Source organism: Lontra canadensis, unplaced genomic scaffold (assembly GCF_010015895.1).
Source record: "Lontra canadensis isolate GAN:19392208 unplaced genomic scaffold, GSC_riverotter_1.0 scaffold103, whole genome shotgun sequence".
NCBI classification, from domain to species: domain Eukaryota; kingdom Metazoa; phylum Chordata; class Mammalia; order Carnivora; family Mustelidae; genus Lontra; species Lontra canadensis.
The window spans coordinates 943,847-966,658 of NW_022631097.1; the positions used below are offsets into that span (position 1 = coordinate 943,847).

A 22,812-nucleotide genomic window follows, 5' to 3' on the forward strand; every position below is an offset into this window, starting at 1 on the left:
CCTAAAAAAAAATCAAAATAACAAAAATGTATACAATGTAAATGGCACCCAATTAGCTGTAATATTTTTGTATACAGCACAACTTGAACACTGTATTTGGTAATATTTAAAAAACTAAGAACCTTGGGGTACCTGGGTGGCTCAGTTGGTTAAGTGTCCAACTCTGGATTTTGGCTCAGGTCATGATCTCAGGATGGTAAGATCAAGTCCCGCATCGGGCTTTGTTCTCAGGGCAGAGTCTGCTTAAATTCTCTCTTTCTGCCCCTCCTACCTCTAAAATAATAAATAAATTCTATAAACAAAACAAACCAACTAAAAGCTTTGTTTTGATTTAACCCTGAAAGCAACACTGGCAGCATGAAGTAAAAAAAGCAGAAGCAACATAACCAAATTCATACTTAGAAAGGTTGCTCTGATTGCATTATGGATTTTTTTAAAAGATTTTATTTATTTATTTGAGAGAGAGAGAAAGTGAGAGAGCGCACGCGCAAAATCAGGGAGGAGACGGAGAAGCAGGCCCTCCACTGAGCAAGGAGCCCAATGTGGGGCTCAATCCCAGGACCCTGGGATCATGACCCAAGCCGAAGGCAGACGCTTAATGGACCGAGCCACCCAGATGCCCATATTATGGATTTCTAACTGTAAAGAAGACCAAGGATACAGAGACAATCAGAAGCTATGGTAGTTTAATTCTGGCAAGAGATGATGGTAGCTATACATCTAGGGCTGTAGGAGTAAAGACAGGATACAGCTGAGAGATACCTGGATTACTGGTAACTGAGTGGCTCCGGAGGCTAAGGAAGAGGAAGGAGTAAGAATGACCCTAAGTTTCTGCCTAGGCATCTGATTGAATGGTGGGATCATTTACTGATAGAGGAAACAGAGCAAAAACAGGTCTGGAGTTTCAGTTTTAGACAAGGAATTTGAGGTATTTGTGGAACATTCAAATGGAGATTACAGATGGATATATTAGTCTAAAATTGAAAAAAGATCTACACACAAATGGAAAAAAAGGAAATACCATCTACAGATATATTTTGGAAGTTAACCAAAATCTATCATTGAATTATGGGATTGGATGAAACTGTATTGAAAAGACATATAAAAAGGTCAAAAGAAGGCCAATTACTATAGTTAGCGTTATCTTTTATATAACCAAACACAAGCTTACTTAGTCTTGTTTCTCCTTCCTGAGTTTCCCAGTAATGAACAGATATTCAACTTGTTATAGCCATAATTCTCAATGGATGGGCCATGTCCCAACTGTCTGACCTTGGGCAAGTTACTTGACCAATGAAGGTTCAATTTCTTTGGCAATAAAATGAAGATATCAACTGTACCTAACTAGGGAGACTATTTAGATGATCAAATGCAAAAATACATGTAAAACTGTATCTGGCACCACAGTAAAATTATGTTAGCTATTATTATTGGCATGAACGCTAACAATGATACCTGTGATCATTTGATAATTACTGAATATGGTTTAATATCAAGAACTGATAATAAGAAGACAAAGGTGGCTCATCTAAACGCTCATGGGTTTTCTGCTTATTCTAGGTTCCAAGATTAAATTGGTTATATCTATTCCTATTTGTGCCTTCAGGCATCTTTCTGGGGACATTCAACTGAAATTCTCTGAAAATGAAGTTCAAAAATACCCTAGTGCAATACTACATCTCTCACAATCAAAATATTTACTGATGACCTGAATGAAAACCGAGGCTAAGTAAAAACAGGTGAGCAGGCACCAGTTTAACTAAAACACTGGAAAGAAAGGTACCAAGATGAAGAGCACTGTATTTATTGACAGAATCTCTTTTCACTCTCAGAAGTGTCCCAGTTAGGTGGTTAAGTCACCCCACATATAAGGCTACTAATTCTGAAAACTACTAAATTGAATGAGATATAGATCCTGGCTTCAGGGAACCTACCACTTATTAAGGGCAATAAGGCACATGTATAATTAAATATTCATGTCAGATGCAATAGAGCAAACTAAGGTTTTGGACTGAGGTCAAATCTTACTTGGGGTATAAGATACTTTCTCTGAACTTCAGTATCTTTGACATATTGTAAAAGTTTTATTCAATCAAAATTGAATATACATTTAATATAAATCAACAACTAGCTATATCTGGTTAATTAAACAGCACTCCCCTTCCACCTTTACCCATTTCTGCTTTCCCAAAAGTTAATAACTTTTACCACTATTAGTTGATTCACTTGGTGTTTATGTCCAAATCTCAAAGTAGTATGTTTTATCACTATTTACTGGCTTTTCCTCCCAATTTCAGGCATCACAGATTGGCTTTTCAATGAGGAAGATAGAAATTTAGTTTTCCTCCTTCTCAGTGTATTTACCACGTGTACCATCCAGCCACCTATTTATCCTCTGGTTGTAGGATTTCTTAACTATCTTGCTATTGACATCTAGAGCCAGAAAATTCTTTATTGTGAGGGCCTGTCCTGTGCATTGCAGGATGTTTAACAGCATCCCCAACCCCCTCCCAGTGGATGCCAACTATATAATGAAAAATATTTAGATGTTGCCAAATGTCCTTAGGGGAAATAAATGATCCCTGGTTAGGTCACTGGGTAAAATCAAGATTCAATCTTTACATTTATAACTGTGTATGTTATTCTCAGATAAACCACTAACTGCAAGATTTCAGTTTTTCTTTACAGTCTTCTTCTATTACTAAGACTTTTTATTGTGAAAAGGACTGTCACTAACCATTAATGTGGTGGTGGCGGTGGTGGGGAGGTACATCATTTATAAAATATCTATATTTTATGGAAATATTCTTGTATTTGCCAACTGCTTATGAGGTATTTTGCATCATTGAGATATACGTAGCAGAATGGAGAGACTTTTCCTGAGGATGAGAGTGGCAGACAATAAAGTAATTCAAGAAAGTCTGGATATATAATTGCTGCCTATTTTGACTATGTGTATTTTCTTGTTTTTACTTCCTTTGGTTTTCATTTAGGAGTAAAAAGTGGGTCATCTATGTGCAAGTTTCATGCTCTTCAGATGATATGCATTACATGCATGTAAAGTTTATGAGCTCATTGCCTTTAACAAAAAGTCACGGTCTAAGCAGATATAAGTAAATCATCCATTAAAAAAATACTTGTAAAAAATATTAAGACCTTATAAAAATACTGGTTCGCTACCAAATTAGTTCACTGTATTTTTGCCATGCACTCCTTTGTTGTTTTTCTTTTGAAGACTTTATTTATTTATTTGAGAGAGATCACAAGTAGGCAGAGGGGTAGGCAGAGAGATGGTGGGAAGCAGGCTCCCCGCTGAGCAGAAAGCCCTATGTGGGGCTGGATCCCAGGACCCTGGGATCATGACTGAAGCCGAAGGCAGAGGCTTTAACCCATGGAGCCACCAAGGTGCCCTGCTATGTACTCTTCTGAAAAGATAATATCTATGCTAAATCATTTTTGCCTATTTTGTTTTTAAAGATTTTTATTCATTCATGACAGACAGAGAGAGAGGGAGAAGCAGGTTCCCCAAGGAGCAGGGAGCCCAATGCAGGACTTGATCCCAGGATCCCGGGACTATGACCTAGGCTGAAAGCAGACGTTTAACCATCTAAGCCACCCAGGCACCCCATTTTTGCCTATTTTAAACTGTTCATTGTTATCTTCTATAAGCTACATCCAAAAGCTTTACTAAAAATGAGGTGCGGTATATATAAAGAAAATAATAAAGCTTACATATAGAAGTCTTTCTTTAAAAACTTAAAAGTTAACTATAGACACCTATTGTTTCTTCTATAATAAGTCTGGCACACTCCAGGGTTACTTTTCCCTTAAACTAACCACTAATATCCTCATCCAGTGAAATAGGGGTTACGAATATTCCTGGTTTTGCATTTATGATCCATCTTGAATAAATTTTTTTGTATGGGAAAAAAAATGGGGTCAAAGCTCATGTATTTCCAAATAACCAAAAATGCATCCAACCTTGTTAAGAAGATCTTACTTTTCCCATTAAAATTATATGGTACCAATTGATGGAAGATAGCAGAGTAGGAGGGTTTTGAGCTCACCTTGTTCCATGGGTGCAACAAGGGAACAGCTATACCCAACACAACTAACTGGAAATGACCTAAAGACTGACAGAACACATCTTCCATGGCTAATCATAGAAGCCCACATCGAAAAGAGATGTACTTGGGAACCAAATACCTGGTGTAACTAACTACAACTAGAAGGGACCTCATAAGTGTGGAGAAGAAAGGCTTAGACCCCACACAGAGGACCATTGGCACTGGGGATCTGCACTGGGAAGATGAGTTGTTATAATGTATAGCTTTGAAAACCAGCAGGGGTTAACTCCAGAAGCTTTAAAAATCAGTGGCGCTTATAGGAACCACTATAGGAACAGGCCCCTTTCCTTGCACCCCACCCTCTCCCCCTACAGGTGTAGGGAGAGACTCCTAGGAGAGGCTCCTCCCAGGGGAGAGGGCTGTGTTGGTCTTTGTTGTAGGGCTCATTAGCCCTATCCCCCACTCTGCACCCTCTTGGGATGTTTGGCCACAGAGTGAGGGTGTGCTCCTATATCCTGACTCTGACCCCCTATATTCCTACCATGTCGTGTCTGGCTCACCTCTGCTTGAAAAAAAGTAATGCTTCTGCCTTAAAAGGAAAAAAAAAAAAAAGCAGCAGTGCGGCTTAACTCTGAAAGCTTTAAAAAATCAGTGGGCTTAACTCTAGGACAGCTGGAGGGTGATAGGAAACTAAGTCCTCACCCTTGAAGAGGCAGCATACTAAATAATGACCTGAGACATAGAAGAGAAGTAACAGTTTGAAAGGCATCTGAGGTACACATCAAGATTTACTGACTTGTCTGAGAAGGTGTGCCAGAGGGGTAGGATCTACAGATTACTCTAAGAAAAGTGCTGGTGGGCACCATTCCCCCCCACCCCTGGCTTAGATAACTGGTCATTTGCAAGAGCCAACACAAATACTCTCCATCTATCTTGCTAGCACTGCGTACCCTGCCCCATCCAACCAGGCAGCCTCAGCTGGGACTCACACCACTCTAAAGTGATTCCTACCCTGGGAAAGTGGGGGGAAATAAGCCCACCCACCATGCCTACAATTCTTGTAGCTGGGAATCTTAGGTGGCAGCACAGGGAGCAAGACCTGCCCTTTGATGCACTTATAGCTGTGACAGAAAGGGAAACTGCAGACTGCTAGGCTGATGGCTGCCCCACCCATCAATGAGACCACAACAGCTGCCTGCAGCAGCCATGACAGGTTCCTCAACAGCACCCAGAGCAAACCCTGCCCAGTGCACCCACAGCAAACAAAGTGGGTCACTATAGGTGGTTGGACTGAAGGCAACTGTGGCTCAGTTACAAAGGAGGGTACACACACCCCACACAAGGGACACCCTGGAGCATTTGGTTCTGGTGACTAGGAGAAATTGTTATAGGGCAACCACAGGACTTCTACATAATGCCACCATTTTCAAGACGAGGATATTTAGCTGACCTTCTTAATATGGAGAAACAAACACAGAAAATTAGATAAAATGAGACAGAGGAATGTGGCCCAAATGAAAGAAGAGGACAAAATTACAATAAAAAAGCTAAATGAAATGGAGATAAGCAACATGCCTGACAAAGAAGTCAAAGTAATGCTCATAAAGATACTCACTGGACTTGAGAAAAGAGTAGATGAACTCAGTAAGAACTTCAACAAAGGGACCGAAAATACAAAAAAGAATCAGTCAGAGCTTTAAGAATTCAGTAACTGAAACAGATTAGAAGAAGCAGAAGAACAGAGCAGCAATCTGAAAGAATACTGGCAATCATTCAAGCTAAACAGCAGAAAGAAAAAAGAAAAAAAAAAAAAAAACAAAAAACAAGAAAAGGTTAGCAACATCATTAAGCATAACAACATTTGCAGTGTAAGGATGCCAGAAAGAAACTTATTTCAATAAACAATAGCTGAAAACCTCCCTAATCTGGGGAAGTAAAAAGGTTTAGGAAGCACAGAGAGCCCCTACCAAGATGAACCCGAGAAGGTCCATGCCAAGACACATAATAATGAAAATGGCAAAAAGTAATAATAAATACAGAATTTTTAAAGAAAAGAAAATAGTTACAGAAAAGGGAAACCTAAGGCTATCAGCTGATTTTTCATCAGAAACTTTGCAGACCAAAAGAAAGTGGTATGATATTTCAAAGTGCTGAAAGAAGAAACCTATGACCAAGAATACTTTACCCAACAAGATCATCATTCAGAATAGGAGAGTTTCCCAGACATACAACAGTTAGAGTTCATCACCGCTAAACTAGTCTTACAAGAAATGTTAAAGGGAATTTTTTAATAAAGATTTATTTCTTTGAGAGAGAGAGAAAGCATAAGAGTGAAGAGTAGGGGCAGAGGGAGAGGGAGAAGCAGACTCCCCACGGGGCTCCATCCCAGGATCCTGGGATGATGACCTAAGCCGAAGGTAAAAGCTTAAGTGCCTGAGAGACCCAAGCACTCCAGGAATTCTTTCTTTTAAAGATTTATTTACTTATTTATTTTTTTAAAAAAAGATTTTATTTATTTATTTGACAGCCAGAGATCACAGGTAGGTAGAGAGACAAGAGAGAGGAAGAAGCAGGCTCCCTGCTGAGCAGAGAGCCAGATGCGGGACTCAATCCTTGAACCCTGGGATCATGACCTAAGCCGAAGGCAGAGGCTTTAACCCACTGAGCCACCCAGGCGCCCCAAGATTTATTTACTTTAGAGAATATATGTCGGGGGAGTGCAGGGGGAGAGGGAAAGAGAGAGGGGAAGCAGACTCTTGGTTTGGCATGAAGCCCGATGGAGAACTCAATCCCAAGACCCTGAGATCACAACCTGAGTCAAAACCAAGAGTCAGACACTTAACGGACTAATCCACCCAGGAGCCCCACAAGAAATGTTAAAGGGAATTCTTTAACTGGAAAGAAAAGGTCATAAGTTGCAGAAAATTACGAAAAGAAAAAAATCCACAGGTATAAGCTAATATATAGTAAAGGTAGTAGATTAATCACTTATAAAATCAGTATGGAGTAGTAAAATCTATTGCCATCTACAAAAATTAGTTCAGGAATATGCAAAATAAAAGGATGTAAGTAAAATATGACATCATATACATAAAATGTGGAAAGGAAGTAAAAATGTAGTGCCTTCAGAATGTGTTTGAAATAATGCAATCATCAACTTAACAGAGACTGCTATACTAAGACTGCTATGTAAGATGTTAAATATGAACTGAATGGTAACCACAAATCAAAACTTGTCATACACAAAAAATGAAGAGAAAGGAATTCAAGCATAACATTAAAGAAATCCATCAAACCATAAGGGAAGACAGCAAGAAAGGACATACAATTGTAAATATCTATGCACCAAACACAAGATACATAAATACATAAAATAAGTGTTAACAGAAATAAGAGAGAAATTGATAGTAATAGAGGGGACGTTAACATCTCACTTGCATCAATGAATAAATCATCTAGACTACAAATCAACAAGAAAACTATGGCTTTGAATAACACATTAGACTGGATGGCTGAAACAGGCATATACAGAACATTCCATCCCAAATCAGCAGAATGCATTGTTTTTAAGAACACAAGAAAACACTCGCTTGGACAGATCACGTTAGGCCACAAAATAAGTCTCAATAAAGTTAAGACTGAAATCATATCAAGCATCTTTCCTGAGAACAAGAGTATGAAACTACAAGTCAATTATAAGAAAAAAATGGGAAAAAAACAAATAGATGGAGGCTAAAAAACATTCTACTAAACATCAATGAATGGGTCAATGAAGATATGAAGAGAAAATAAAAATAATATGGAGATAAATGAAAATGGTCCAAAATCTTAGGGAAGCAGAAAGTTTATAGCAACACAGGCCTACTTTAAAAAAGCAAAACATGGGACGCCTGGGTGGCTCAGTGGGTTAAGCCGCTGCCTTCGGCTCAGGTCATGATCTCAGGGTCCTGGGATCGAGCCCCGCATCAGGCTCTCTGCTCAGCAGGGAGCCTGCTTCCTCCTCTCTCTCTGCCTGCCTCTCTGCCAGCTTGTGATCTCTCTGTCAAATAAATAAATAAAATCTTAAAAAAAAAAAAAATAAAAAAAATAAAAAAGCAAAACAAATCTCGAACAATCTACCATAAACTTAAGAGTTAGAAAAAAGAACAAAGGAAGTTCAAAGCCAGTAAAATGAAGAAAATAAGAGTAAAAATAAATTCAGAGATTAAAAACACAATAGAAAAGACCACTTGAAAAGATAAAATAACTGATAAAGCATTAGCCACTCATCAAGAAAAAAACTCAAATAAAATCAGAAATGGAGAATAATGACACTATAGAAACACAAAAGATTTTAAGAGGATATTACAAAAAATTATATGCCAACATACAGACAACCTAGAAGAAATGGGTAAATTCCTAGAAAAATATACTCTTCCAAAACTCAATCAATATTCAAAAAACTCTCAACCAAAGTCCAGGACTGGCTTCATAAATGAATTCTACCAAACATTTAAGAAAAGTTGATACCAAAAAAAAAAAAAAAAGAGAGAAAGAAGAAAAGTTAATACCTATTCTCTAAGAAGAGAAGGAAAACTAGCTTAGAATAACCAATAGATTTCAAAACTCATTTGAGATGGGAGCTGAATGACAGATCGACAAAAATGGAAACTAAATGAGATTCTAAGATAAATTTGGTTAATGTAAGCTAAGAGGAAGAAGCTATTGTATACTTGATCATTTAAAATGCACTGAAAAGAATTACCTGTTTATATTCATTGACACAACCTTGACAGCAAAATCTTGTCTGCTGACCTTCAATGATCAGAACATTGTTTCCAGCACTTTTACTGGGCAAGTACTCTCCACACTGTTCACAGCAATTCATTATCAGACCATTGGCTAACCTGTACTTATTAAAGCACTGGTTACTGCACAGTTTATGTATTACATTATTAACGCTGACTTCATGGCGAATCTAAAAGAAAAGCCAGAATTTATTAAATAAATGAGTCAGATTACCACAGTAAGCAAGGAGACAACAATACAACTACCGCCCCCCCCACTCCAAATAAAACCCAAAACAAAAAAACCAACCTCTAGTAATTTCTCAGTGGAAGAAATATTCAGGGAAAAGACTAAAAAGCACATTTTGTCATTCTTCCATTTTTATCTGATTTCTTTGTAAAACTAATTTTACAAAAGAAAAAGATTCATAGAACAAAAAAACCCTATAAAATCAGTAATAACTTCTCCAGAGACACTTAAGAACTGGAAGAAATGAACTGGCTTAGATGACTTTGATATGATTTCTGGTATTAAACTTCATTGCCCTAGAAAATTTATGAGAGGGGCTAAAGAAATAATATTACCATATTCAGGATGGTATCTGTATATACACAAGCAAGGTGGTTCTTGCTTTGTTCAGTTCTGTGGTAACTAAGATAAAATCATGTCCTCAATTTGCAAGGCTCTGGGAAACACCAAATTCAGTCACCAAGGACTGTGTTAAGTGAAGACAGCCTTTATGAATGTTTCTTCTTTCAGCAACTGGAAAGATGGCAATACCACTTAAGAAATGTGAGGGTATCAACACACCTACACTCCACTTGTTCTACATGTTCTTGTACCAGGATTGGTTGCATCTTTCACATCCTGAACCTATACTTTTATTTAGAGTGACTAGTAAGAACAAAATTCACCACAGAACTATTGCTTTGTTTGGAAGCATATTCAACTTCATGGAAACAGCAGTGTACTTTCCATAGCATGCAAATGGGGTATCTGTTCCTAAGAGAGTTAGTTCTAACATATCCTTATCCTTCCCCTTAACATCCAGGGCATTATTAGCAGATGGCAGAGCATATAATAACACTGAAAAGTTAAAATTATCCCTGTTAACCTAGATAATAACTGAAATAAGATATAAAAATCCAGACCTCTGTTAGTTTACTACAGATTATACATCTTGATTTATTAATTCTTTTTCTAAGATTCTGGTTGTCTTCATAGGGAGGCAAAGACGTACTACAAAATTCTTGGGAGGAGTCTCTTGACTCAACTTGAGGAACAGTAGTAGCCTTTTTTGTAGGTACATCTCTGAAACCAAAGATACAGACATAACCTAAGAATACTGCACTTTAATAAAAGTCAAATATATTAACAATAAGCAACATTTTTTGCTTTTTTCATGATTTAATCCTAGGAATCAACTATATTTTTTGTATCTAACAAAACCTACTTTTTTGGTTTCATTGTCAAGCGTTCCTAATTAATATGGCAAGAAATGATTTGGAGGTAAAAACATTTTGTTAACAAAGAACCTTATCACAGGTTATTATGACTTTTTGAAGCATTCAAAAAGGGTGGCAACAACTTGGTAGAACTAAGGTAAAAGATGGGGAAGGGATGAAGCAAAGACAGTGGCAGGGAGAGGGTCAATTTATTTCTATATCTACATTCCATTTCCTGCCAAGAATAAGGACAGTACAAATGAACCCATAGCTCTGATACACCTTAGGATAACTCAAGCTTAAAAAACCTGAAGATACCTTTGCAACAACTGTATCCATGAATCTGTGCAGCTCTCCAATTACATTCAACATACATCTATACTGCCAGAATTCAACTATATGAAGCCATGTTGAAAAGTACAGCTTACTTTTTACTTATAACATTGCGTTTCTTTGGAGTGCGCTTATGAGAGAAAGAAGAAAGGCAGGTGGTAGAACAAAAGAGGTGAACTGATCCTTTTCGTTGGTAAGCTGTCTGTCCCTTCTGTAAAGGTTTTCTGCAGTGTGCACAAGTGATTTTAGCTGGTTTTGTAAGTTGCTGTTGGACTGAAGACTGGAAAATCTGTTTAGGAAGGGAGGCCACTGGTGCTAAAGAATCCACACCTGGCTGTTTCTGATTACGGGGAAATGATGCTGACTGGGAGATCCAAGACTCTTAAAAACAAAACACACAAGAAAAAGTCATGAAACAAGTCAAAATTCACATCAGAAAAATATGTTAAATTTTCATTTTGCATAAGTTTAACAGAATAATGACAAAGCCCTATAAACAAGTGGTTAAAGCCAGGCAGCACTGTTGCGCACAATCCCAGGGGAATGCTTCACTTTGGTTTTTTTTTGGTGAGGGAGGATCTTAAGCAGGCTCCAAGCCCAGCGAGGAGCCTGATGGGGGTGGGGACGGATGTGGGACACTCGATCTCATGATCATGACATCATGACCTGAGCCAAAATCAAGAGTTGGATGCTTTACTGAGCCACGGAGGTACCCCTCTACTTTGTATTCACAGTAAACAATACTCTATTGTGAAAATGTAGTATGTGTTGACTCTTGAATCAAGTAATGTGGTAATCATCACTTAAGTCAGAGACCCCAAGTTCAAAATACATCTTTTTTTTTTTTTTTTAATATTTTATTTATTTAACAGAGAGAGACACAGCAGGAGAGGGAACACAGGCAGGGGGAGTGGGAGAGGGAAAAGCAGGCTTCCTGATGAGCAGGGAGCGTGATGCAGGGCTCAATTCCAGGACCACAGGATCATTACCTAAGCTGAAGGCACATGTTTAACCAACTAAGCCATCTAGGCACTCCCCACCCCAAACACTTTTTAAAGCAACTATTTCTACAATTCCTTCTCAGCCTTCTAAATATTATTCCATAATCATTAATACAGGTGATAGGTTAATATGGGAAGACTCAGTTTTCCTAACTTCACGACAGGGACTCCTCCATCATATATTATTCTTAGCTTCAAAATGGTACAGTATTATGTAAAGGTAACAGTGTTTCTCAAACTTTAACATGCATGAGATCACTCGGGAATCTTTTTTAAACAGAGATTCTAGGGTTGCCTGACTGTCTCAGTTGGTAGAGCAAGTGACTTTTGATCTCGGGTTTGTGAACTTGAGCCCCATGATGGATGTAGAGATTACTCAGAAATAAAATTGTATATATAATATGCATTTATACACACACGTATATACATGTACATTCATACACACATCTATATAAATATAAATCCATTCATTCAAAATCAACAGGTCTAGGGAGGGGTGTAAAGTTCTCCATTTCTAACTCCTGCATGATGGTGAAGCTTTGAGGCCCCAGAGTACTGAATTATTCTATCACTATCCTCAAAAACAGTTTTTGTAGGAGGGCCTCGGTGGTTCAGTTGGTTGAGCATCCAACTCTTGATTTCAGCTCAGGTCGTGATCTCATGGTAGGATCTAGCCCCAGGTCAGGCTCTGAGCTCTGCCAGGACTTTGCTTGGAAGTTCTCAGCCTCTTCCTCTCCTCCAGCCCCCCACCCACCCTCCATCAGGCACTCTCTCTCTAAAATAAAAAATAAATCTTAAAAAAAAAGAACTTTTGTCATTAGTGAGAGATCTATTGCCCCCAAAGGCCTCTCACAGTATTAATACTGAGAACTATATCTTCATTCCTAAATTCCTACCTACTGCTTCTAATTTTTTGTCCTATTTCAAGATACCTTTATCTTTTTAAAAAGATTTATTTTTACAAGAGAGAGACAAGAGAGAGAGTGCGTGCATGAACCAGTGGTGGAGGGGATAGTGGGGGGACAGAGGGAGAAGCAGACTCCCCGCTGAGCAGGGAGCCTGATGCAGGACTTGATCTCAGGACCCTGGGATCATGACCTGAGCCAAAGGCAGATTTTTTTTTTTTTTAAAGATTTTACTTATATTTATTTGACAGAGATCACAAGTAGGCCGAGAGCCAGGCAGAGAGAAAGGAGGAAGCAGGACCCCCGCTAAGCAGAGAGCCTGATTAGGGCTCCATCCCACAACCCTGGGATCATGACCTGAGCCGAAGGCAGAGGCTTTAATCCACTGAGCCACCCAGGCGCCCCCCAAAGGCAGATGCTTAACCGAATGAGCCACCCAGGCGCCCAAGATACCACCATCTTACAAGCAAAAATAAAACAGATAACAAATACAATTCTTTCTTTCTACAGAATGACAAGCTGGCAAATATGGAATGTAGCATAATAAAGGTTTTTTAATCACCTAGGGCTAAGTTTCATTACTGATAAATTTTCCTACTTCTGAACCACTCTAAAGAAAATAAAGTTACAGGGTGCCTGGGTGGCTCAGTGGGTTAAAGCCTCTGCCTTCGGCTCAGGTCACGATCCCAGGGTTCTGGGATCGAGCCCCACATCGGGCTCTCTGCTCAGCAGGGACCCTGCTTCCTCCTCTCTCTCTGCCTGCCTCTCTGCCTACTTGTGATCTCTGTCAAATAAATAAATAAAATCTTAAAAAAAAAAAAAACAAAAAGAAAAGAAAAGAAAATTACAGATTCATCTATAGAACATAGGTTGCACTCTGAGACTACTTTTTTATATATCATCCAGATGCCACACTAGATTGAATAAATAACGAATAAAAAATAGCAACAATTACAAGATTTGTCATTAGCATTAAAATGGGAGAATTAGGGGTACCTGGGTGACTCAGATGGTTAACTAGCTGCCCTGGCTCAGGTCATGATCCTTCTCAGCAGGGAGTCTGCTTCTCCCTCTGCCCCTCCCCCTACTCTTGCTCTCTTTCTGTCCCCTTCTCTCTCTCAAATAAATAAAATCTTAAAGGGAAAAAAAAAAAAATCTCTCTGCCCCTCCCCCCATGTGCTCATCCTCTCTCTCTAAAAATAAATAAATAGGTGCTCCTGGGTGGCTCATCAGTTAAGCGGCTGCCTTCAGCTCAGGTCATGATCCCAGGGTCCTGGGATCAAGCCCCACAGAGGGTTCCCCACTCAACAGAAAGCCTGCTTCTCCCTCTCCTTATGCCTGTCACTCCCCCCTGTTATGCTCTCTCTCTGTCAAATAAATAAATAATCTTTAAAAATATATTAAAAATATAAAAACAAACAAATCTTTTAAAAATACGGGAGAAAAAAAACTCTGAGCAAAGAATACTGGGCTTTTAAATTTTGTGGACATATCCATAAAGGTAGCATATTTATACATATATATATAATTATGGAATTTGAGACAGCTGCTTAGGACAATAATTAGATTCTGAAAAAAATTTTTTAAGACTTTATTTATTTATTTGATAGAAGACACAGAGAGAGAGGGAACACAAGCAGGAGTGGGAGGGGGAGAAGCAGGCTTTCCGCTGAGCAGGGAGCCTGATGCAGGGCTTGATCACTAAACTCGGGGATCATGACCTCAGTTGAAGGCAGATGCTTAACAACTGAGCCACCCAAGAGCCCCCTGAAATTTTTTTTTAGTATTTTATTTTTTAAATATCTACATCTAACATGGGGTTTGAATTCACAACCCTGAGATTAAGAGTTAAATGCTCTTCAAACTAAGCCAGCCAGGTACCCCAAGATTCTGAAATTTCTTTTTCACAGTAGCTTTGGTGGCTACATAAATAAAACAAATGTTTCCTTTGTTAATAGCACAACTGTTTTATTTCTCCAAATTTCAAATTTTCTTATTTCATCAATTTTTAAATTTCATTTTATTTTTGGTATTTGTATCTCCAGCTTAAACTTAACCTTTTAATCAAATTCTTCCATGTCCTATCCTAAGAATGTTTTAAGAGGAGAAGGGCCCTTGTAGGTTACTTAGTCCAAATCCTGGTTATATACAAGGAAAATTGAGTCCTAGAAGTTACATGATTTATCCAAAGCTTAATAAATACTATATACCCTACTGACTTTTAGACGTTACTCATTTGTTCTCGCATCTAAACTCTTCTGCTTAAAAATATTTCAGCATTTCTACTATAGTGTTGGTCTGCTAATCTGAAAAGTTCTTTTGGTGTCTCACATAAAGAGACACCAAACCCACTTTTGGCGTTTTTTTTTTTTTTTTTGACTGTTAAAGAATAATGTACACATAAAGGTTTATAAATCTTTATGTGTGGAGCTCAATTAAATTTTTTAAAGTTTTTTTTTTTTTTTTTTTTGAGAGAGAGAAAGGGGGAAAGGGCAAGAGAGAATGTGAAGCAGGCTCCACACCCAATGCAGAGCCTGACACGGGGCTCAATCTCGACTGAGATCCTAACCTGAACCCATATGAAGAGTTGGATGAGCCACCCAGGCACATGGCTCAATTAAACTTTTTACAGTGAATATGCCTGACCACCACCCACATCAACAAACAGAAAAAGTCCAATATCCCAGAAGCCTTGTCTTTTCTCGATAATTTCCTTCTATTCCTGTAAGCCATCCCTATTCGAACTTCAAAGATTAGTTTTCTCTTATTTTGAAATTAACATACACTGAAAATCATACAGTATGTACAACTTTGTGGCCGATTCCCTTAACTCAACATCTTGTAAGGTTCAGTCATATTACGTGCAGTAATATTCCACTGTGTGGCTAGAAATATTTATCAATCCTACTGTTGATGGACATTTGATTGTTACAAATTTTGACTATGATTTCTGTACACGTCTTTTAATGGTTTCTTAAGGTATTTATCCTGCATGGGGTTTGTAAATGTTCTTGAATTTGTAGGCTAATGTGTTTTTATGCCATTTTAGAAAATTCTCAATTGTACTTCTTCTGTCTCATTTCTCTCCTCCTCCTCCTGGAACATTAAACACATGGGGCTTTTTGTCAGTATCATAGACCTCTTACATTCTTTTCTGGTTTTCCACCTTTCTATGATTCAATCTGGACTTTTTCTTATTTCTTCCAATTCACTTATACTCTTCTTCAGCTATGCCCAACCTGCAGTTAAAACGCAGTTTCTTAAAATCTTTATCTAATAATCCTATTATCTAGATCCCTTGTAGGTTCACCTCTACTGTCTTTTCCTTTTCATTTTCTGTGATATGGTCTTGTCTCCTAATGTTCCTGATTACTTTTTATTGTGCTTACATGAAAAGCTGAGGCTCTGTATTATGTCAGCAACCCAAGCCAGAGGTTGAAGTAGTTTTGGGGGGGGGGGGCTGTTTGTTTTTTCTACCAGTATCCCTCTTTGTGAACCCCCGTGAATCTGTTGAAAGTTCTTACAGCCTTTCTCTGTGTTTTTTTCTAGAACTGTACACCCATAAGAGAAAAGCGGCTTCAAATGACAGATTACTTCTCTGGGACTCTCTCTCTTAGATCTTGGGACGTTAATTTTCCCACTGTATTTATGCCCTGTGATGCTTTTGATGCATATTTTACCCCTCCTCCCCAATAACTTTCTGCAAGAGGGATTGGAATTACCTAGTCTTTTTTTTTTAATAAGATTTTTAATTTATTAATTAATTTATTTATTTGAGAGAGAGACAGTGAGAGAGAGCATGAGCAAGGAGAAGGTCAGAGGGAGAAGCAGACTCCCCTTGGAGCTGGGAGCCCGACGCGGGACTGGATCCTGGAACTCCAGGATCATGACCTGAGCTAAAGGCAGTCGTCCAACCAACTGAGCCACCCAGGCGTCCCGGAATTACCTAGTCTTTAATTATCAGAAATAGAATGCCCTAGAATCAGAATAATAGCCAGAAATGACTATAATGCAATAAAAATAAAACAGATGCAAGAGCGATTTCTACATAAAGGTATTTTCTGTGATGAGTTTTTTTTGCCGTTTATATAAAGATTTGTGATGAGTAGAAAACTTTTGCTGAAAAAGTCAACGCTAGAAGTTAATGAAAGGATTAAATGACTCAAAGGTCCATTCTAATGGGTATCATCCAATTTCTTAAGATGAAATGCAAAGGTTTATGTGTATTTTATGCAGAGCCATAATTCTGTATGATGAAATTTGAAACTGTAAGCCCTAGATTTATTTGTAATTCAACTCCAGAAACCTTCATTTTCTTATTTTTTTTTCCTGTTTTGGAAATCCTTCTACTTATAGAAGTAGAAAGCACACAGAAACTAAAGTAATGGACTTTCTACCACCTGACATAGACAAGAAGCCACAGCAAAACAGATCCACCCTCTCCTACTGCTCTTGGCAAGATCCATCAAAGCACCGCCACAAGCCTGACAAAGTTTGTGAGCATCCCAGAGGAGGGCCAGCACAACTTGAGAGAGAGTCCTGCCCCGGGAGAGTGGAGGACAACCACATGCCAATCTGCCTGCAGGCACTGCCCACCACCAAAAGCTTCTCAGGGGACAATAAAGGAAAGTGCCTGCAGTCGGGGCTACTGCATCTCTGGTGGACAACTGGTCTGACTCAACTCAAGCCCAAGGCAGGCGGACCCCAACTGGCCCACTAACACCACGGGGACCAGACTGTGCCCACAACAGGCAGAGAGCCATCGCAGGCAAGACTAAAGGCAACACAGCTCCACCACAACAGTAGGACACCCCTGGAGCAACATTCGTAGGAGACACCCCTGAAGTACCAGGCTCTGGGGAACAGCGGACATTGCACTGCAGGACCTCTTTGTCATAAAGCCACTACTTTCAAGTGTGGGAGACATCGCTTACTTTCCTAACACAGAGAAACAGACACACCAACAGACAGAATGAGGATATAGAGGAATATGTCCCAGATGAAAGAACAGAAACCAATCAGAGCAAGAGACCTAAGCAAAATAGAGATAAGAAACATGTCTGAGGGACACCTTAGTGGCTCAGTGGGTTAATCCTCTGCCTTTGGCTCAGGTCATGATCCCAGGGTCCTGGGATCGAGCCCCACATCGGGCTCTCTGCTCAGCGGGAAGCCTGGTTCCCCCCCTTCTCTGCCTGCCTCTCTGCCTACTTGTGATCTCTCTCTGTCAAATAAGTAAATAAAAATTAAAAAAAAAAAAAAAAAAAGGAAACATGTCTGATACTGAATTTAAAATAACGTTCATAAAGAGCATCGCTGGAATTGAGAAAGGAGTGCAGAACCTTCATGAGACCCTCCACCAAGAAACAGCAGCCTCAAAGAACGAATTAGAGCTACTGGACAGAAATAAAAATAGACCACCTAGAATAAATAGCAAACAAGAGGAAGTAGAAGAATGGATCAGCCACCTGGAGGACAGAGTTATGAAAATAATCAAGCTAAGCAGATGAGAGGGGGAAAAAAATACACAAAATGAGAATAGACCCAGGGAACTCAGCAACACCGTCAAGCTTAACAGTCGCATGACAGGGATTCCAGAAGGAGAAGAGCGAGGAAAGGGGGCAGATTTGTCTGAAGAAAGAATAGCTAAGAACTTCCTGAATCTGGGGAAGGAAAGAGAAATCCAGATCCAGGAGGCAGAGAGAGCCCCCAACAAAACCAACCCAAAGAGGTCTGCACCAAGACACAAAGTAATTAAGATGGCCAAAAGTGGGGCGCCTGGGTGGCTCAGTGGGTTAAAGCCTCTGCCTTCGGCTCAGGTCATGATCCCAGGGTCCTGGGATCGAGCCCCGCATGGGGCTCTCTGCTCAGCAGGGAGCCTGCTTCCCCCTCTCTCTCTGCCTGCCTCTCTGCCTACTTGTGATCTCTGTCTGTCAAATAAATAAATAAAATCTTTAAAAAAAAAAAAAAAAAGATGGCCAAAAGTAGTGATAAAGACAGAATTTTAAAAGCAGCAAGAGAAAGGAAAGCAGTGACATACAAGAGAAACCCCAAACAGCTATCAGCAGCTTTTTCAGCAGAAACTCTGCAGGTCCGAAGAAAGTGGCATGATAAATTCCAAAGGCTAAAAGGAAAAAATCTAGAGCCAAAAATACTCTATCCAGCAAGGTTTTCATTTAGAATAGAAGAGGTAGAGTTTCCCAGAAAAACAAAAGTTAAAAGCAAAACCAGCCATGTCCCTGTCACCCAGGATGCCATCGGCCTGTGGGTCCTAAATTCACAGTCCAGCTGCCCTCCTGCCTGAGTAGGCGTGCCACAGCCTGCCACCTGCCAAGTCAATACGCCTTCACCACAGATTGACGAGGACTCAAACTGACACTCTTCCCCTCAAATTTCAGCCCCTGTGCTCAAGTTTGTGTGCAAAAGTGGGCATAATTATAACAGCAGAATGAAGCATCCCACACAGTGACACTAATTCTGTGGCATGTATCATGGATAAAAAGATTGTAGGCTAAGAACACTTCCAACAAGCAATCAAAGAACACATACAGCATGAGGCTAATTACTAAAAGAAACAAACCCAGGAAAAATAAAACAGGATGAAATCAGAGAGGGAGACAAACTGTAAGAGACTCTTAATCATAGGAAACAAACTGTGGGCTGCTGGAAGGGAGGTAAGTGGGAGGACGCAGTACCTAGGGGATAGCCATTAACGGGGGGGGGGGGCACTTGATGGAATGAGCACTGGGTGTTCTATGCAACTGATGAATCACTGAACTCTACCTCTGAAACTAATAATACACTGTATGTTACTTAACTGAATTTAAATAAAAAAGAAACCCCCCCACACACAAAAAAGAAACTAAAGTAAGACACTCTGACTCAAAGTAACAAAATAATAATAATAATGAAGTTGGTGCCACCTGCTTCTACAAGTCTGGGAGAATTTAGTTTTACTAATGCTAACAGCAAGCAAAAACAAAACCTAGGGCCAATACTAAAATTAGACAACTTTTACTACTCTACATTGAAGTTAGAGAAAATCAGCAACAATGACAGAGACTGTCCTTTTGACAGCTGACTTAACATTTAAGAAAGCTTCAAAAAGAACTTCAGCATCACTTTTCACCTGACAACTTGGTAAACATTCTTTTTAGAATTCCATACTAAGTGTTATTATTTAAAGGATATACTTCTGTAACTTTTGCCCCCCAAAATAGAATTTTAGAGAACTCAGGAATGTTGTAAATTCATGCATACTTCATAAATAGAAATTTGTTGCCATGAATCAAACAAAATAGTTTAAATGTATTAGTCAAGAACAGCTCCATTTAGATGAATGTCAAGTGAGCTATTCTGTGCTTCTTTTCTGTTACATTTTAAAATCACTCATACTTCACATTATAAGAAAATACAGAAATGTAAAATACACTTCTGAATTAGTGAGATAAAGAGTTGACAAGGCAAGAATAATTGAAACTACTTCTAAATAACATTTAAGTTTCATTTACGCCCACAATTTGAGTGAAATGATAGTATAGCATCTAACTACAGTATGCTTTTCCATAGTATCAATCTATTGCTATACTCGCATTTATTTATTTATTTTTAAAGTAGGCTCCATGGAGCCCAATGCAGGGCTTGAACTCACGAGTCAGATGCCCAAGTGACTGAGCCACCCAGGTGTCCCCCATGCTATGCTTTACACTAAAAATCATCTTTGGGGTGTCTGAGTGGCTCAGCCTGTTAAGCGTCTGCCATCAGTTCAGATTCACAATCCCAGGGTTCTGGGATCGAGCCCCATGTTGGGCTCTCTGCTCAGCAGGAGCCCCCTTATTCCTATCCCTCCCATTCCCCCTGTGTACACTCTGTCAAATAAACAAAATTTTTAAAAAAGAAAAGCATCTTATTTATACACATTTTCCAATAAATACACAACTTCATCAACTTATTCTAGAAGGTGAAAAATGGTGAAAGCAAACATTAAGGAACAGGTGGCAAAGTTTCTGGTTTTAAGTCCAGAGCTTATGTGTACAAAAGATGGAATTCATGCTTACACAAGTAAACATCTACAATTTAAGAAAGAATTATGGAACAAAATATAGGTGGAAGAGCAAAAGAAATAAACAGATCCAAAAGGACAATTTTGTTTTTCTTCTTTTTTTTTTTAAAGATTTTATTTATTTGCCAGAGAGAAAGCAAGAGAGCGGCAGGCAGAGGGAGAAGCAGGCTCACCACTGAGCATGGAGCCCGATGGGGGACTCGATCCCAGGACCCTGAGATCATGACCAGAGCCAAAGGCTGACACTCAAAACTGAATGAGCAACCCAGGCGTCTCCGAAGGACAGTTTTCAACGGACGCTATTTAAAGTTTTCAATTGCTTTTAAGTTTAACACACCCTTTGTTACAGAGATCACAAGTTTTTATGACATGATTGCTCAGATTTAATTCTTATTCAATAAATAAAAGATGTACATAGTTATAGAGGACAAACATGAACAAAAAGTTTGCAAATAAATTTTTAAAACTTCAGTGATGTGTAAATTAAATTAAGATGGCACCACCTTCCAAGGACCAGTTTAGCAAACATTAAATAATAGTCCTATCCTCAAACTTACGATACGGAAAAATTAATGCTGTAAGGAAAGTAATACCGTTTTTTTGGTGGGGGGTAATTTTGCATTGACCATCAAAAGTTTTAAAAATATGTTGACATGGGGTGTTTGGGAGGCTCAGTCAATTGGGCATCTCACTCTTAGTTTTGGCTCAGGTCATGATCTTAGGGTCATGGGATCAAGCCCCAAGTCCGGGTCTGCACTCAGTGAGAGTCTGCTTAGGATTCTCTCCTCTCCCTTTCCCTCTTCCTCCTCACATGTGCATGCACACACGTGCTCTAAAATAAATACATAAAATCTTTAAAAAAATACGTTGACACTGTCTTTTTTTTAACATGTTGACACTTTCACCTAGCAATTCCACCTATAGAAACTTTTTTCAGTAAGAAAAGTGTGCCGGTTTGCAGAAATATTCATGAAAAACCTCTTTACAATCAAAGACTAGAAACAACTTCAAATAACTATTAAATGATTATATAAATATAAAAAAGATAATTCTATTTGATAAGAGCTAATATGATGAAATGTCAAATACTCCTCTTCCCTCACTCCAGGTCAAAAACAAGGCAAGGCTTTTTATACTCTTACCAGTTCTATTCAACACTGTATTAGAAAAAGAAATAAACAGGGATCTGTGAAGCCAAACTATTTCCAAGATAATACTAAGATTCTTTGCATTTTTCACTGTGTTGGCATTTACAATAATGGTGCAAAAGCGGTGACAGGTAAAACTGCTGGGAGTTGAACCAAATTGTATTTCTTCACTATCACACACCTACAAAAAAGAAAAAGTGTCACCTGTACTTATGGTTGTTATAGCAACACCAACTGGTGAATACAATTCTGATACTAACTTGGAATTAGCATTGGACCCCACAGGTTTAAAGGCATAATCCCCCAAAAGACTGCCAGTCACTTCAGATGCCACCCATACTTCTGGCCAACTAGCTATAAATCTGAGAGGTTCCCAAGACCCCTCCCCAACCCGAAGGGCCTTAGGAGAGCTCTATACTTACAATCACAGTTTTAATATTAAGGATTCAAATCAGGACCAACCAAATGAAGAGACAAAGGAGGGTAAGGTCTAGAAGGCCTGACAGAGATTCTGTGCCTACTCTCTATGGAATCAGGTAGCATTTCCTACCTGGCACATTGGTGAATACACCAACCAGTAGGCTGCATTGAGCTTTGGTGTCTACAGTTCTTATTGGTGCCTAACTGCATGTTACTGAACTCAATCTCCAGCATCCCTCTCCTCCCTTGAGGTTGGCTGGCTAAAACCTCCAACACTCTATAATCACATGATTGGTCTTTCTGGTGACCCTCCCTCAGCCTCCGTCATTTCACCCAAGTCTTAGCCCAAATTCAAGTGTAATCCAAAGGGCTCATAAATAGAAAACACAATCCCAATACTAGGGAAATTCCAAGGATTTAGTCTTTCTCCTAAGAACTAAGGACACAAAAGCCAGTAAACTTATGTTTTATACAACAGATGTCTGTGATGAAATAGTAAAAATTATTATTAATTTTACTAAGTTTAAGCATTCGACTATATGTTAATATTTTGTATGAAAGAGAAACATGCATAAGCAGGGAAACATAAATAAACCACCTCTGTTTCATACCAAAGTACAATGGTTGTCTGAAGGAAAAATGGAAAAGTGCTTGTAAAATAGTTACA

General features: G+C 39.0%; 1 protein-coding gene across 10 annotated transcripts in view; it reads right to left on the bottom strand.

The window, feature by feature from the left end:
* ZMYM5 (zinc finger MYM-type containing 5) overlaps positions 1 to 22,812 on the bottom strand; it is a 69,994-nt gene that overhangs the window by 36,392 nt on the left and 10,790 nt on the right. For 8 of the 10 annotated variants that reach the window (XM_032838300.1, XM_032838301.1, XM_032838296.1 and 5 more), the window contains 3 exons: positions 10,708 to 10,993; positions 9,986 to 10,145; positions 8,812 to 9,024 (listed from right to left, as the gene is read on the bottom strand). In XM_032838300.1, coding sequence (XP_032694191.1) covers positions 8,812 to 9,024; positions 9,986 to 10,145; positions 10,708 to 10,993 — 659 coding nt within the window. Of the gene's footprint in view, positions 1 to 8,811; positions 9,025 to 9,985; positions 10,146 to 10,707; positions 10,994 to 22,812 lie in introns of those variants that run through there. The other 2 variants (XM_032838302.1, XM_032838303.1) reach the window with 2 other exon arrangements.